This window comes from Cervus canadensis, chromosome 20 (assembly GCF_019320065.1).
Source record: "Cervus canadensis isolate Bull #8, Minnesota chromosome 20, ASM1932006v1, whole genome shotgun sequence".
Lineage (NCBI taxonomy): Eukaryota > Metazoa > Chordata > Mammalia > Artiodactyla > Cervidae > Cervus > Cervus canadensis.
In genome coordinates this window covers 2,236,637-2,254,504 of record NC_057405.1, presented here as the reverse complement: position 1 = coordinate 2,254,504, position 17,868 = coordinate 2,236,637, and the positions used below count along the sequence as shown (strand labels likewise).

Sequence of the window (17,868 nt, the reverse complement as noted above, 5' to 3'; positions counted from 1 at the left end):
AGTACGGTATTTATTACCTCCTTTCTCAAAGTTAGTTCTTTCCTTTGCCTTACAAATGGAAAGGAGAATGTCTTTTAAAATGGTTTCTGGACCTCAAAGTTGAGAGCGGAGGTGTTGACTTAGGCAGTCCTGGGTTGAACTTCGAACTCCCCGCTTTCTGGTAGGAAACCCTGGGCAACAGCATTTCACTTCTCTAAGCCACTGTTTTCTCATATGTAGAATGGGAATTGTAATAATACCTAATTTATGTGGATATTACACAAGAATAGTGCATAGCCTTAGCATGATGCCTGGCACATAATGTTTCTGCTTGAAAAATATTTGGGAATTGGAATTTTCACTGTCATGCATTTAATCACCCAAGTCACCCAATCACTTTGAGATTTGAGCCTGGGGAAGCAAGACTTGATTTTTAGTTGGACTTCTTTTGTCTGTTAATGGACTAACAAAGAGAAGATACTTGTTTTGTTGTTGAAAGATGAGTGAATAAACCAAAAGGTGTGTTGCTCCATTAGATAACATGTTGCACATTTTAAGTTATTGCTGTCCTTGACAATGACCTGTAAAGATAACCTGCCTGCTGGGTTCTGCATATTGCTTTTGGCCTATATTGATCAAATCTCATATGCCAGATAAAGACAGTCTTGTGGAGTAATTTGTATATGGACCATGGCTTCTATTAAAGAGCTGCAGATTCTATTTTGAGGGATGGCTGCTTCCATTATGCTCTTCACAGCTTTTGTAGAAAAGGGATCTCCCCCACCCCCAACCAGGCACCTCTCCCTCCACAAATGCAAAGGCGGTTGGTAGGAGGAAGCATCACAATTCCAGAGCAAAAGCAAATGATCAATGGAATTGGTTATAGCAGTCAGCAAGTCTAAGGAATCGGTTCATTTGTATCATTAATTTGCTTTTGTGATAGGCTTTCCTTCTAGCATTGTCACCTCATAGTGCTTAATTTGATGTTGTTTAAAGGCATCATTTCTTGAGCCCTAAAATTCTTTATGTTTTAATAAGACTTCAAAAGTTAAATAAGTAGGCATATATAAGGTTAAATTTGAACTGAAATGTAGCCTTATAAATATCCTAATGCTATTTAGTTCATATTAATAGATATTTTTTATGAAAAATCTAACTCATATTGTTAGTAAGAATAGACCAGAGAAAAGGGTGCATTTAATAACTTCTGCTGTATATTACAAAATACAAGAAAAGCTAAAGCTTTCAGAACCAACTGAGCATTACCAGCATAATGGAATTTTCTTTTATATTAATATATGAGAAAGAGAACATTAACACAAGGAAGAAGAATTGGGTATTTTTGCCTGAATCATCAGGATAATTAAGTCAATCTTTGACTTTGCTGTGGAAGATGATGCAATAAGTAACCAAAGTACTTTAATAATTCCAAAGCTCAACTGGTTGGGCAAGAGTGAGAAAAGACTCAATTGCCCATTCAGCTGTAACAGAAACATCATTCATCTAGTTGTGATGTTGGCACATGAGATCTGCCGTGTATATGAAGGACATGCCTTAGACATAATGCAGTTAAAATTTTCCCTGCTAACTTTAGAGAAATACATGAGCAAGTTATTTTTCTTGATCAAATTAAGATAAACCAGACTTGTTCCCAGAAATGAATGTAACATAACAAATATATCCACTGGCACCTTCCTTCTCTTGAAACATTCACAATGCTTTTTTATGAGGTTAGCCAAGCAGATGAAGAATTGGCCTAGAGCTCCTATATTTGATATCCTGAATGCCTATCGGTCTAGACACGATGAACTTGGCATTGTTTCCTTAAAGCATTTGCAAACGTGGGTTCTAGAAAAGGAGCCTAGTGGGCTGATACAGTCTGTAACTACAGTGGGAGCAGCAGTGTTTCTGATGCTTTTAGAGGATTTTCTGCCTTCCTGGATATGACATCATGCAGGCATCTAATACTGTATAGTGCCTTCCCACCCCACCCCCGCCAAGATGCTGCAAGGATTTTGACTCCGGAATCAACAGTGACAAATATCTAAATTACTTAAGTATCATTCTAAAACAAAGAAGGTCCTCAGTGGGGCAATAAGATTAAAATACTCTGTTATTAAATTATACTGATACAGAAAAGACTATTTGAAGTCTTGTTTTAAAGACTTACTTCATGCTCATCCTAAGCAGAACATGGATATTTTATACCCTTGATGGTTATAGAAACAAAAATATGGACTCTGAATAGACTTTAAAAAAAATTCCATGCTGCTAAACCCATGAAAATTTCTTGATGATACTATAGGCTGATGGTTGATATATAAGTTTGGAGATGGTGGATGGAGAAGTGGGTGTGCATAGAGATGGAAAAAAAGAACAGGTGATATTATTCTAAAAAGTTGAAATTTTTTAAAAATAATAAGATTCAATGTATTAAAATATTTTTATTATTGTTATTATAAAGGACTTTCCAGATGGCTCAGTGGTAAAGAATCCACCTGCCAATGCAGGAGATGCTGGAGACACAAGTTCGATCCCTGGATCCAGAAGATCCCCTGGAGGAGGAAATGGCAACCCACTCTAGTATTCCTGCCTGGAGAATCCCGTGGACAGGGGAGCTGGTGGGCTACAGTCCGTAGGGTCACAAAGAGTTGGACACGACTGAGCAACTGCACATGCATGCATAAAGGCGTGACAGCCTAAATTAGAGTATGTTGCTTATTTTTTAAAAAAGCAAAATTCTAGGAAAATCACCTTAAATGTCATTCAGTCATTCTTTTAGTATAATAGTAATAAAAACCAACTGCTTATTTAATAGGTGCATCTACGCATCTTGCTGAAAATTTGCAATTATGATTTTCCCAGTAGCAAACAAAAGCAAAATTAATGGCAGCTGCATCCCCCACAAAGCCTAAGCTATATTACTAATGAACTCTCAAAGAACACTCTCATTGCAAAAAAATAATCAGGTGGAAATTACTGTAATAATCCAAATGTAGAAATAAAGGAAAAGAATTACCGAAAACGCAGAGAACAGTCTTCCTGCCACGATGCCATTAACTGTTAAAATAGCCTGAGCACAGTGGTGTTTTGACATTACTGAGATTCTTGAACTGCACAAAATCCATGTATATTTTAAATTGCATTCTTTAATTATAAAGTTGGCTTACATTGGACGGAAATTACTCTATATTTCATAACCATGCCATGCCCTGCCTCTGATTTTAACAAGCTAGTTTGTTTTCATGAAAGTGCTTGGTCACATTAAAATGGGAAATTGTGATCACATATATGATGATCTTAATATAGAGTAAATCACAGGCGTGCATGTTTTGCATTATTGAAATAAGGTCCATGATTCTTTGTCTTTACTGAGAAAGCATTATAGCTCTTCCAAACGCTAACATTTTCATCCTTGAGGACATGCCAGTAGGCAGATTTACCTAGATGGGCTGGGATAGGAAAGACTGATTTAGTAGGAGGTAGTCTTAATTACTGCTGGCAAAATGCCTTAATTGGTGCTTGTAAGAGGCTGGAAGACTTGAATATACTATAAAATGCAAAATGGCTTTATCCTAGTTATTGTTCTTCCTTAAAAAAGAGTATAAAGTCCAAAGGCAGAAACTCTGGAGTCTGAGAAACATAGGTTCAGCTACAAATTCTTCACACCTGGACAGTTTATTTAAAACATAAGGGCCTCCATTTCCTTATATGCAAAGTAGGATTATAAATAAGCACCTGATAGAGTTGTTATGACAATTTAGTGATAGAATATATGCAAAGTCTCTCAAATGCCTGGAGTATCATAGAAATTCAGTAAAGCTTCTGCCTCTCTCACCCATGTGTGTATCTTTTATTTGCTTCATGCTTTAAGTGCTGAGAGGAAAATAAAAATGGAATAAGCAGCCTATGAGCTAATTAAGCCAGTGAATTATCTGGAAGTATAATTAATAATATATGGCAAAGAGTCATTATACTAAGTAATGATAACAATAATTAATATTTATTACAGGCTTAAATTTTGTGCCAGGCACTATGTTAAATACTTTACATGCGTATTTTCTTTCATTTAATTTTTAGAACAATTCTATGATTCCTCCACTTTCCTCTTCCACTTCTTTCTTCCCATTTTACAGATGAGATAATGAGCCTTAGAAGGATTAACTACTTAACCAAATATAGCTCTGATACTAATCTTGGTTTACTAACTCCTAATTCAATGTTCTCTTCATTACTAGTGCTTTGATTAGTTGGAATCAGTGGGGGAAAGCACGCAGATGGTAGGTTAGGGAGATGATATATCATAACGATTAAAAGCAACTCCAGACCTGTGATATCCAATATGATAGCCACTAGCCACATGCAGCTATTAAGCACTTGAAGTATGGTTAGTTCCAAGTGTGTTAGTCACTCAGTAGTGTCCAACTCTTTGTGATCCCATGGACTGTAGCCCACCAGGCTCCTCTGTCCATGGAATTCTTAAGACAAGAATACTGGAGTGGGCTGCCATTTCCTTCAACAGAGGATCTTCCAGACCCAGAAATGGAACCCGCATCTCCTGCATTGCAGGCAGATTCTTTACTGTCTGAATCACCAGAGAAGTCCAAAGCTTCTTATTTAATGTGAGATCCACATGTTGAAAGAAAATATTTTGGATGCGTTGGGTTAAATAAAATATACTGTTAGAATTAATTTCACATTTTACCTTTTTCTTTTTACCCTTGATCAGTTCAGTTCAGTTCGGTCACTTAGTCATGCCTGACTCTTTGCAACCCCGTGGACTGCAGCACACCAGGCCTCCCTGTCCATCACCAATTCCCAGGGCTTACCCAAACCCATGTCCATCGAGTCAGTGATGCCATCCAACCATCTCATCCTCTGTCGTCCCCTTCTCCTCCTGCCCTCAATCTTTCCTAGCATCAGGGTCTTTTCCAGTGAGTCAGATCTGCGCATCAGGTGGCCAAAGCATTGGAGTTTCAGCTTCAGCATCAGTCCTTCCAATGAACACCCAGGACTGATCTCCTTTAGGATGGACTGGTTGGATCTCCTTGCAGTCTAAGGGATTCTCAAGTGTCTTCTCCAACACCACAGTTCAAAAGCATCAATTCTTTGATGCTCAGCCTTGTTTATAGTCCAACTCACATCCATACATGATCACTGGAAAAACCATAACCTTGACTAGACGGACCTTTGTTGGCAAAGTAACGTCTCTGCTTTTTAATATTCTGTCTAGGTTGATCATAACTTTCCTTCCAAGGAGTAAGCGTCTTTTAAGTTCATGGCTGCAATCACCATCTGCAGTGATTTTGGAGCCCAGAAAAATAAAGTCAGCCACTGTTTCCACTGTTTCCCATCTATTTGCCATGAAGTGATGGGACCAGATGCCATGATCTTAATGTTGAGCTTTAAGCCAACTTTTCACTCTCCTCGGGTGCTCAAGGCAGCTGCTAAATGAGGAGGGAGGTTTTGTGTACTGCTGTGGAATTGTCTTCACGTACACTTTTAAAATCAACATGCAAAACACTGTATGTAGTGTTGGTTAAAAGGAAAATAAGGAGGGAATAAATGTATATGTATTTGCTTGACTATGCTTGGAATACCTCTGGAAGGAGTACCAAGAAGTATCTTGTCTCTAACGAAGAAAACTGGTTGATTGGAACATTGGAAAGCGAGAGGTTAGGCTGATTCTTTGCTGTATATCCCTTTGTACATTTTGAATTATATGAGTGGAATGTGTACATAAAAATAATCAGAATTTCAAAGAAATTAGTTTTTAATTAGGCAGTGTGAAGGGAGAATTAGTTACTTTAGAGAAGATGACTTATCGGATGGAGGTCTTGGACTGGCCCCAAGAAATGCTGGGCTCAAGCTTTGGTATTCAGGCCAAGTGTCCATTGAATTTATTACCTTTCTCTCTTCTAATTTTAAGAAAAGGCAAATATATATTTTTAAATCACGGCTTTCATGCATCAGTAAAATTCAACTGCCACCATGTTAGTTTTGTGGGAGGATTTCTAAGGGAGCCCAGCTTCCCCATCCCCCTCCTTCACCTGCCATCATGTTGTCAAGCTGGTGAGTCACATAAAAAAATAAAAGACACCAGTCCTGTGTTTGGAAAGCACATTCTAGTTATGGAAATAAATATGTAAACTCATGAGAGGATGGTGTAGTACAGTCTATAATAGAAGGGGAAATTGGGAGAACTACTTCTGCATGGAGGGAAGGGCAAGTCAAGGAGGTCTCAGAAAGATAAGCTAACAGAGACCTTGGAAATGAGTATTTCAGACAGAGGGAAGGGTGGGAGGAAAGGAGGAAGGTGTGCAGGGTGATTCAAGGGGTAGGGGCCATCTCCTAGGCCAGTGCGCTGTGTGTTTTAAGTACGGGGGGAGGGGAGTTGAGAAGCAAAACCGAGATTTGAGGATGTGCCAGGGCCATTAACGGCTCTCACAGATTATAGCATTCTTCTCTGTCCCTCCTGTTATATAAACACTTTCATACTTGAGTGGAGTTGTTCAGCAAATGTAAATTTGCACAAAGAGCAAAGTTGACTCAAAAGTTGTGGCCCAGTGGTGGGCGCACGTAGGGCATTTTCTGGAAGATCTGGGGCTGTGAGAAAGGACATGATGGGCAGATGGCTGAACCGGGAGCCTGAGGACACTTGGGAGTGAGCAGCGGGGGCCAGGCTAAGACGGGAGCTCCGGAGAGACCTGAAGAGCGGAATCAGGAAGCGGTGGGCAGCCACTGTGGCTGTTGGACTACAGTCTTTATTTCTGCACCCTGTGTAGCCTCCACAGCTAGCCTGCCTCCCGGGGGCCCTTGATCGGGCTTTACCGGATTCTCGGTGCCCACGGGGCGCCCTGTGCGGTCCGCGCCCTCGGGCTCCTGCCTCTGGTCACGCCGTTCCCAGCCCCTCTGCTGGTGCGGGAGGGAGTACAGAGCCAGCTCAGAAAAGGAGCTCGCTCTAAGTTCCTGCGTAATGCCAGAGTTTAACCGCGGGGGATTCAGGGCCGTTGGTCCAGTGGTGTCTCCATCCTGCCAGCACAGGTCACACTGGGGTCATGCAAAGGGCCACAGGACCGGGAAGGGGTGAAGGGAGCCCTCCTGACTTACCTGTCATACTGACTTTGTTCACCATCTGATGAAACATTGCTGATATTCTTGCCAACTACTGTCTAGCCAAAGCTTCCCATGTATATTTAGGCTAGGTAATCATTACATGGGGCTTCCCTTGTGGCTCAGAGGGTAAAGAATCTGCCTGCAATGCGAGGGACCCGGGTTAGATCCCTGCATCAGGAAGATCCCCTGGAGAAGGAAATGGCAACCCACTCTAGTATTCTTGCCTGAAAAATCCCACGGACAGAGGAGCCTGGTGGGCTACAGTTCACGGGGTCTCAAAGAGTCAGACACAATGAAACAGCTAACACAGTCATTACACAGGCAGCTTTCATTTAAAATATCAAAGTCATGGTAAGTCGCCTCAGTCAGATCTAACTCTTTGTAACCCTACGAACTGCAGCCCCTTAGGCTCCTCTGTCCACGGGATTCTGCAAGCGAGAAAACTGGAATGGGTTGCCGTGCCCTCCTCCAGGGGATCTTCCCAAGCCAGGGATCGAACCTTGAGTCTCTTATGTCTCCCGCGTTGGCAGGCGAGTTCTTTACTACTAGCGCTAACTGGGAAGCTGTAAAATATCAACAACCTCATCTAAATAGAACATTTTTCTAGCACAAATGGATTGGGTAGCAATTTAGGTAAGATACCTTGATTCAAGCTACATGCTTTATTCCCATCATGATTGGGAGAATCTGTCCCTCACCTTTTCCTCTTTTGAAATATGTATATTCAATCAACCAACATATATAGGGTCCCCTTCTATACGGTAGGCATTACACTACATGCTGTGGGTAAACACTAAGATAAAATTCCTTCCCTCAGTGAGCTTACTGTCTATTGGAGGGGCCAAACAGGTGCAAACACAGAGAAATGTTAGACTATTAAGTAAATGCTGTGACAGAACTCTATTTGAATATTCTAGGAGCCCCAGAGTGGGTACTTCCTCTAATCATGGAGCTATAGGAGGTGGTGACATCAAATTGCAGGAAAAGACTTGACCAGATGGAGGAAGGGAACGGATGTTTGCTCAGAGGAGTATGAAAAGCGGTGGAAACTAACGCACCGAGTTGAAAAGCGGTGGACTTGCTATGTTCATGGAGCCGGATTGTCTGGTGCAAGTGGCAGGTCCAGGAGTGATGAGAGGACGGTTGAAGAGACAGGCGGGGGTTTGATGACCTTGGGAAAGAAGCCTTTTACTAGACTTTGTCCTGTGGGTAATCGGGATGGTGGTGGAGACCTTTCCTGCTCAGGGGGAAGACAAGCTGCAGAACTCTGGGCGCAGGGAGTCAGAGTCGGATCTGAACGGCGCTCAGCTGGGCCTACCCAGAAGGCAGAGAGAAGAGCCGTGTCGGATGGTCTGGAGAGCATGAGCCTGAAAGGGAGACCTTGTGAATGAATTTGAACTTGGTCTTTAGGGCAAAGAGATTGAAACAGGGGAGTAGCATAATCAACTACCTATTTTGTGAAGATCCCCACAGCAGCTATTTGGGAAGTGGTCCAAAGGGGATCGGTCCAGAGAAAGGCAGGAAAACCAGCTGTGAGTATGGTGCTCAGGTTCTGGTGAGCTGTGACGGTGGCCTGGACGTAGAATTGGCAGGATGTGGGGAGCTGGGCCACATTTAGCACATTGTGCCTATTCCCAGTTACTCAACAAACAGTGAGAAGCATTTCAGGACACTTACAGTGGTCATTAAAATGGTTTTCTGTGCCTCCGTGTCCTGTCTACACCCACATTAATTCTACTTACTCTTGGTGTAGACACCCTCTTTTGGGGGAAGACGCCTTCAACCCCTGGATTGCCGCTCCCACAGCATCATGTGTGGCCTTGACCGTCCCTAGCATCATGCTTCCTCACACTTGCAGGGCCAGCTGCCCGTCTCCTCTGCTGAACTTCATGCAGTCACGGGCTCTTCCTGGGTGCTGTTCTGTTCCCAGGGCCTCATACCGTCCCTGGCACGTAGCGGGTGCTCCATGATTTGTTGGATGAATGAATAAACGAATTATTAGTTCAGATACAGGTGGGATCTCTGTATTTTACTAGAAGATTCAGAATTTTTTTCAATAGGGGAACAATTTTATTATTTAATTTTAAACATTTTTACATTTTATTGGCATGTAGTTGCTTTACAATGGTATGTTAGTTTCTACTGTGTAGCAAAGTGAATTACACACACATCTATTATATATATATATATTTATTTATTTATATACATATTTTCTCCCCCCCTAACTTTTTGGATTTCCTTCAGCATTTTAATTGGATCCAAGCTAATGACTATCTTTCCCCCTCCTCAATATTGTATTATATATTTGGGAACAAAAAGAAGACAATTAGTAAGTAAAATATTGACTTTCGTGATTTTTAAAATGATTACAGATATCACTTTGTGTTTCTAATGTTGGTTGTTGGTTTCAGTCACGTCTGACTCTTACAACCCCGTGGACTGTAGCCTGCCAGGCTCCTCTGTCCATGGGGTTCTCCAGGCAGGAATCCTGGAGTGGGTTGCCATTTCCTTCTCCAGGGGATCTCCCTGACCCAGGAATTGAACCCAGGTCTCCTGCATTGCAGGCAGATTCTTTACCAACTGAGCTACGAATAGTTCTTCTTTGTGTTGAGGCCATTAGCATTGAACATTATGTTTGTTTCAGGAGTGCGACGTCATTCTTTAACTCTCTCACCTGTCTTGATGTGGCCCTTTTACGGTTTGTTGTGAAGTGCCAGTCAGCTGGTTTTCAAGTCTTTTTCAGAGGGAATTGTTCCATTTGTAGCTGTAGACTCGGTGGCCCTGTGGTAGGAGGAGCGTTCAAGAGCTTTCTACACTGCCATCTTGGACCACCCTCAGTATTTTCTTTTTAACATTTTTGTTATTGTGGTAAAAGTCACATAATATAAGACATACTCCTTCACCCATACTTAACTGTGCAGTTCAGGGCACTGAGGAGATTCGCATTGTTGTGCAACGCTCACCATCATCTCCCAAACTCTTCACCTTCCTAAACTGAAATTCTGTCCCCATTTAAAACCAGCTCCCCATGCCCGCTTCCCACTCACTGATCCGTGGCATCTACCAATGGACTTTCTAGCTCTATGAATTTGACTCTTCTAGGCACCTCATATAGGCAAAATCAGACAGTATTTGTGTGCACTTGCTGTATATCGTGGACTGCCCTCACTATCTCAAATAATTTTTATAAGCTAAAGAGCTTAAAAGCCACATTTTAAACAAATATTTATAAATGGTAGAACCAATCCTCTGACCATTTGTTTTGAAACAGAACCAAACTGCCCAGCTGAGAACTGAAGAGCCCTGAAAATTGACCCTTCCTCTCAGCCATCCTTATTTCCAGCGTCACCCACGTAGGAAGCTTTGGACGATCAAGCCTGTCTCCATCCTCCAGGGTGCGCTGGGGTCACCCCACCCCTGGTGGCGGTCACCCTCTGGAGGCACAGTGTTGTGAGCTTCAGCGCAAGTTTGCCCTTCATCACGGTTTTCTTGGCTGGTGTAGACATTCTAGGCATTCCCCTCAGGTGCAGTTCAAATGTCTTCTCTGGGTGAGGAAACTTGCCCGATGGAGTCAGAGCCAGCGCCTGGGTCTTCTTCCTGTGGTTCGCAGCCGTGTCTGTCTCTGCCTTTACACTCGACACGTAGGCCACCCAACTCAATCCCTGACCCCACACTCTTGTTCTTCAATTGTCTTATATGCTTGGTCTTACCTGTATGACGCGGCAGTCAAGTCTCCAAGAGCAGAGCTTGTGTGACGTGTGGTTGCTCCCCCACACCAGGATCACAACACTGTGTGTGTGAGAGAAAGTAGAGGCCAGGTGGCACACACGCCCTGACACAGCTGAAATGCAACCACACCCCAGATACGCTGCCTTCACTTGACAGCCGGGCCCTGGGGGCCACACCGTACTCACATGGTGACCCAAGTCTGGAGAGCTTACAAAGTGAGAGAAATGGGTGTGTTGGGTCTGCCCTCTACCTCATCAACTTTGGACAGCTCTTCTTGTTTTTCTTTTTAGATTTTAATTATGTGTTTATTTTTATTATTGTATGTTTTTCTGTACATTAAGCAAGTGCATGGCTTTATTTTTATTTAATTTTTTTCACGGAGCAGTGATCTTGTGGAAACTCAGCTCCCCAACCAGGGGTCGAACTGGCATCCTTGTCCGTGAAAGCATGGGGTCCTAACTGATGGGTCACCAAGGGATTCTCTGGGCAGCTTTTCTTTAACTAAGGACCTGACTCGTTTTGTTGACTGAATTGGATCAAGGATTTTACCTATGTTTGAGACAGGAATGAAATAACATGAAGGTACACAGTTGGGATGTTGACAATCGTTTGCAGGGATTTTTTGTTGGTGGTGGTTGTGCGGCCGCTCAGTCATGTCCGACTCTGTGATCCCATGGACTGCAGCGCACCAGGCTTCCCTGTCCTTCACTGTCTCCCAGGGAGTGTGCTCAAACTAATGTCTGTTGAGTCAGTAATGACATCCAGCCATCTCATCCTCTGTCACCCCCTTCTGCTCCTGCCCTCAATCTTCCCCAACATCAGCTGATGGTGTGTTTTAATTCTCCCAGTTCAATCTTCCCCAACATCAGTTGATGGTGTGTTTTAATTCTCCCAGTTCCATGATTGGGTAAAGATTTTACCTATGTTTAGAGACAGGAATAAAATAACACGAGGGTACGTTGTTGGGAAGCTTGCAGTCGTTCGGGGGGATTTTTTTGTGGTTGGTCTGTTTTAATTCTCCCGGTTCTCTCACCGTTCAGCTTATCTGTTTTCCCTCCCATCAGGGTCCCCGGCTGCGGGGCTCTTTCTCAGTCATCGTGCGTGTGGCCTGACTGAAGACGGAGGGGATGAAGTCCATCCTCGACGGCCTGGCAGATACCACCTTCCGAACCATCACCACAGACCTCCTGTACGTGGGTGCCAATGACATTCAGTACGAAGACATCAAAAGCGACATGGCATCTAAATTAGGGTACTTCCCGCAGAAGTTTCCTCTGACTTCCTTCAGGGGGAGTCCCTTCCCGGAAAAGATGACTGCGGGGGGCAGCCCTCAGCTGGTCCCCGCAGACCAGGCGAACCTCACCGAGTTTTACAACAAGTCCCTGTCCTCCTACAAGGAGAATGAGGAGAACATCCAGTGCGGGGAGAACTTCATGGACATGGAGTGCTTCATGATCCTGAACCCCAGCCAGCAGCTGGCCATCGCTGTGCTGTCCCTCACGCTGGGCACCTTCACGGTCCTGGAGAACCTGCTGGTGCTCTGCGTTATCCTCCACTCGCGAAGCCTGCGCTGCCGGCCGTCTTACCACTTCATCGGCAGCCTGGCGGTGGCCGACCTCCTGGGGAGCGTCATCTTCGTCTACAGCTTCGTGGACTTCCACGTGTTCCACCGCAAAGACAGCCCCAATGTGTTTCTGTTCAAACTGGGGGGGGTCACGGCCTCGTTCACGGCCTCGGTGGGCAGCCTGTTCCTCACGGCCATCGACAGGTACATATCGATCCACAGGCCCCTGGCCTACAAGAGGATCGTCACGCGGCCCAAGGCCGTGGTGGCGTTTTGCCTGATGTGGACCATCGCGATTGTGATCGCTGTGCTGCCTCTGCTCGGCTGGAACTGCAAGAAGCTGCAATCCGTGTGCTCAGACATTTTCCCGCTCATCGACGAGACCTACCTGATGTTCTGGATCGGGGTCACCAGCGTGCTGTTGCTGTTCATCGTGTATGCCTACATGTACATCCTCTGGAAGGCGCACAGCCACGCCGTCCGCATGATCCAGCGTGGTACCCAGAAGAGCATCATCATCCACACGTCGGAGGATGGCAAGGTGCAGGTGACTCGGCCCGACCAAGCCCGCATGGACATTCGGCTGGCCAAGACCCTGGTCCTCATCCTGGTGGTTTTGATCATCTGCTGGGGCCCGCTGCTCGCCATCATGGTATACGATGTCTTTGGGAAGATGAACAAGCTCATTAAGACGGTGTTTGCGTTCTGCAGCATGCTCTGCCTGCTGAATTCCACAGTGAACCCCATCATCTACGCTCTGCGGAGCAAGGACCTGAGACATGCTTTCCGGAGCATGTTCCCCTCCTGCGAAGGCACCGCACAGCCTCTTGATAACAGCATGGGGGACTCAGACTGCCTGCACAAACACGCCAACAACGCAGCCAGCGTCCACAGGGCCGCGGAGAGCTGCATCAAGAGCACGGTCAAGATCGCCAAGGTGACCATGTCTGTGTCCACGGACACGTCTGCCGAGGCTCTGTGAGCCAGACACTTCCCTGGCTGCGCAGAAAAAAAAAAATTTCTCTCTCTTTTTTTTAAAGCTCAAAACCCAGAAGTGTCTGTCCTCTCATCGGTTATATTTTTTTAAGTTGACCACGCTCAGTGGAAAGGTGATTGTCACCATGATCAGTTATCAGTTCTCTAACGTTTCTAAAGTGTAGGTCCTCAGACTCAGTTCTCTGGAGGTTTACAGGGAAGAGAGCCTGTGGCTTCAGGGACTGGAAGGTCCATGCAGAGTCTCAATGAAATAAGAGAGACACTTTCGGCTACACAGTTGAAAGCCCAAGTACCCATAGAAAAAGGCCATTAAATGAGTGATGCCTTTGTAATCACAACTTTTATTATAACGTGAGATGTACTTGTCCAGAAATACCAGAGATACTTCTGATATCTGAGAGATCTCCATTTTTACAACAGTTTTAGGACTAAAGTAGAGCTATTCTGTGACATGAAGTGTGTCCTGTGAGATGTGTATCAGTGTTTACTATGTGTTATTTATATTTGTCTAGTTCAGCAAAACTGCGAGGTGGGCTTCTATGAGACCAATGGAACCTAAGCAGTGGATATACACCAATGAGACCACTTTTTACAGCATTATTGCCCATGATCTAACTTTAGAAACCTTAATATTTTTTCAAAAATCTCTATTAAAATTTGACATTGAAATAACCATAAAGTTTTATTTTTCTGTTAATCCAACAAGAAGACTTTCAAGACTGTCCAAAGTCTTGAGCAGAACTCATTGACACTTAAAATTTTCTTAGTCCTGCATTTTCCTACGAGGACTCGCATCATCTCCTGGACTCTTAACTGTTCTGCCGGGTGATGGATTACAGGCAGAACCAAAGAGAGATGACTTATTGACTTCTGGCTGCCGTCACCGACTTTCTTTAGTCTTTAGCGCTCACTGGACCTCTTAAGACAGCATGTGTCGATCTTAATGTAAGTTGTTAGCACTGTGCAGTTGCTGTTTACTTGAACAGTACTGCACCCTTATATTCCAGGTTTAAGTAGATTTCATGCCTGGGTGGCCAAACAACAGTCTTCATTTTTTCTTAATTGAAAAGAAGTATTGTCTGGATCAGTAAAATTCTACTGTATGTGTGACTATAAATGTGTGTGTGTGTGTGACTCTACCCTGTAACCGTTCTGGTAAAATGTCTTAAAGTGATAACCTGTGACCACGCGTACGCTGTTCCCCTGGCTGCGCTCTCGCACACGAATTCAGTTTCTAAAATCGAGTTCTTCCGGAAATCTTGTTGATAAAAAACACTGGCCATCAACCTTCAGAACCCTACCCCTTTGAAACTGGATCCAGTGTTACTAAACTGACCCTTAGATGTTTCATAAGACCAGTGTTCAGCAAGGAATCATTGATCATGAACACTCAAGTCACTGTCTGTATGGTGTTCACAGCAGGAAATGAAAGTGTTTTTGTCTCTGATCACCTGATGTTGATCAAGTCCGTGGAGATGTAAGTCATTATAAGGGAAGTGGTTCTAAAAGAAAGAAGAAAGCCCAGTAGTGACACAGTTTAGTTGTGTGTGTAGGCAGCGAGATCCCAGTGTAAGTAGCTCTATACCTTGCTCACCGGAATGAGACTACCAGGTCTGGCTCATGGGGTAAGAAGGCCCATCAGACAGCGAGGGAGACAGGACAGGGCAGTGAGGAGCTGACACCCTTGCGCTGGAGGCCTGGACGTCATGTGGTCGCCTCTGTGCTTCAAGCAGATGCCCTTGGTGCCAACCCGGCACCTGGCTTTGCCTGTATAGGTTTGGGCTGAGGAAGCGGCTCTCCTCTGCTCCTGGTCAGCCAGAGGTGCTAAGGCATAAAGATGAACGTGGCTTGCTTTCTTCTTACGCTCCAGTTTCATCCTCAGTGGTGCCATGAGTGCTCTGAATTAGGCCCTTTCACAGTAAACATTGATAGTGCTTAAGAAGCCATTCGACTCTGACAAATTTTGCATGCAGACCACCTTTTCCCTAAATGGATAAAACGTAGCTTTCGCATAGCCTGCATAGGCCTGCATAGCCTGATGTAAAGTGGAGGGCTAGCCGATCTGGTGATTGCTCGCTGTGTGGTACCCAAGCAGCCTGAGGGGGCAATGTTGTTGCTTGCAGTATAAGGCTGAATATGGCTTGTGGACCGTAAAAGCTGAGATGCTTTTAATCGTCTGTACAGCTTGCCTGCTGGTTCCTTCACTTTACCTCTCTGTCATATGCAGATGAGAGCTCAGGGTGCTAGAGGATTAATAAGATCTCTTTAGAAGGACAAAAGATTATTTATGAAAAAACTCACCAGGGTTTCTAGTTTCCATTGAAGAATTTGCCACTCTTTAGTCCCAAATTACCCTGAAGATGAATCCACATATCTCTGAGCTCACCGGGCAATGCCAATGCTCTTTTCACAGCTACGAAGACCTGGTGAAGATGAAATTGTTGTTATTGGTAGAAAAATTTCAGGATTCATTTTTGAAACTGTATTTGTGTGTATGCAAAGTAGATTTTATAGTGTGTTGTGCTTACAAGATCTTAATCATATATAATCAATTAAGGGACAATGGGGCTGACAGCACTAAACTTGGTGCTTATTGATATTCTAAGAAATATCTGTGAAATATCATCCTGTATGTGTTATGCCACCTTCATTTTAAAACATTTAAATGAGTTTGATTCACTCTGACACTTTTAATATCATTTCCTAACCCAAGTGACTCAAATGTTCTCCCCAAGGAATATACTTATTAGAATTATTATTCATTAGTATCATTCATTAATTAGTCTCTTAATGAGATCCATTGATTTAAATATAATTTAGATTTCAGTATGTTTTATAAGGTCTAGCTTCAGAGTTATCTTCTCTCCTCTGAGGCTGACGTATGAGTCCTGACCATGCATTTCACCATCATATATGTCTTCAGAAAGGGCCAGATTGCCAACCTGCCTGGTTTCTTCAGAGTAATGATGAATCTTTCAATCCCGGACTCACAGTTTCATTTAGAAAAAGAGGGCTGTCTGTAAGAACCCCTACTTTTCCATTACATAGGAAATGAGTGTAAAAGAAACATGGATCTGGACGAAGCTACACGCATATGCCTACACTTAAGATGATCCCCAAGATTGTCTGTCACTTTGAGTCCAAGTGGCATTAAGTAGAACGGAATTGTGGCTGCCTAAACCCTGCAGGGGACAGGCCCAACCTCCAGGCGAGAATTAGAGCCTTGATGGGTAGCATTCTAGTTACTGTCCTGTTGATTAATTTCTGCCATCTTATGTCTGTAAAAGAGACCACCAATATCATGTGCAAAATTAGATTTCTCACAATCTAACTGTATATTTGTATGATATTTTAAAATCTCCTAAATGCTGGGCAATGGTTATTAACAATTGTCTTGCACTGGCCTTCTGATGAAACGGTAACAATGCCTACTGTAATATAGACAAAACCTTTTGTCTACTGATTTGGGCTGAATGTATGTAAATAGGTTTTCAAAAAGTCAGATGTTTAAGCAGGGGCCTACAAATCAGTAATTTTCAGATAGGAGAGTTTCTTTACACTGTTGTGGCATCTTGAAAACTATCTTCTCATCAACTTAGTGTACTAGGCCTGCTGGGGGTGATTGGCGTCCCCAGGGAAGGAAACCTTTTCTTGTAATAATATGAATCAAGATGCCAGATGATCTGGATTCTTATTTCCTATGTTTCAAGTGGAAAACATAGCTCTTTATTGTCTGTAAATCAAACATGATTACTTTTCCTCTTAGAGAAATACTGTATTGTTAGATGTTTGTTGAGCTGGTAACATCCTTGCAACCGCTGCAATATCTTTGTTAGTAATAAAACTTTGTACACAAGTATTAGTAAGATTGTTATTCAATGTAGCTTCAGTCATTAAATTACTATAGTGAAGTAGTACTTCTGTAATATTTACAATGTATTAAGCCCACACTATATTTTATTTCAGTGGTGTAATTAAACTGTTATTTATTCAAAGAGGAAACATCCCATCATGTCTGTTGTCCAAAGTTACCTGGAATCAAATAAAAATCCTAGATTATCACAAAGAATACACAGTGTCTTTGAATTCTGCCTTATTTCACTGTCTAATGTCAAAACACTTGAGGTTTAAGTTCTGAAAGATTGATTTGTTCCTCAAAAGCAATGAAGACTTTATTTGAGAAATGAGAACAGATTATATTAATATATTCATTTTCAACAAAGAAAAAATGCAAAAAACATCATTTACATAATAAAAGAAAAAGCCTGCCATACCTTTTAAAATCATTATTTAATTAAAGAGTTTAATGATTTTGCACTAAGTTAAAGCAAATGTACTACTCATAATCTATAAATTAAATTTGAACTTCATATATTTAGTAAAATATATAAATCTAAAGAATTTATAACCTCATATATCCTGAACCATGTGAAAAGATAATTACTTTTCAGCTTAACTTATTTATAAAAGCATATTTTTTTTGA

The 17,868-nt window shown here is 42.9% G+C and overlaps 1 protein-coding gene across 5 annotated transcripts in view; it reads left to right on the top strand.

Moving 5' to 3' along the window:
• The window catches only part of CNR1 (cannabinoid receptor 1), a 29,537-nt gene extending 12,084 nt beyond the window's left edge, over positions 1-17,453 (top strand). For all 5 annotated transcript variants that reach the window (XM_043439616.1, XM_043439617.1, XM_043439614.1 and 2 more), the window contains exon 2: positions 11,889-17,453. In XM_043439616.1, coding sequence (XP_043295551.1) covers positions 11,952-13,370 — 1,419 coding nt within the window. In that variant the 5' untranslated portion in view covers positions 11,889-11,951 and the 3' untranslated portion in view covers positions 13,371-17,453. The remainder of the gene's footprint in view (positions 1-11,888) is intronic.
• Positions 17,454-17,868: the final 415 nt, after the last annotated feature.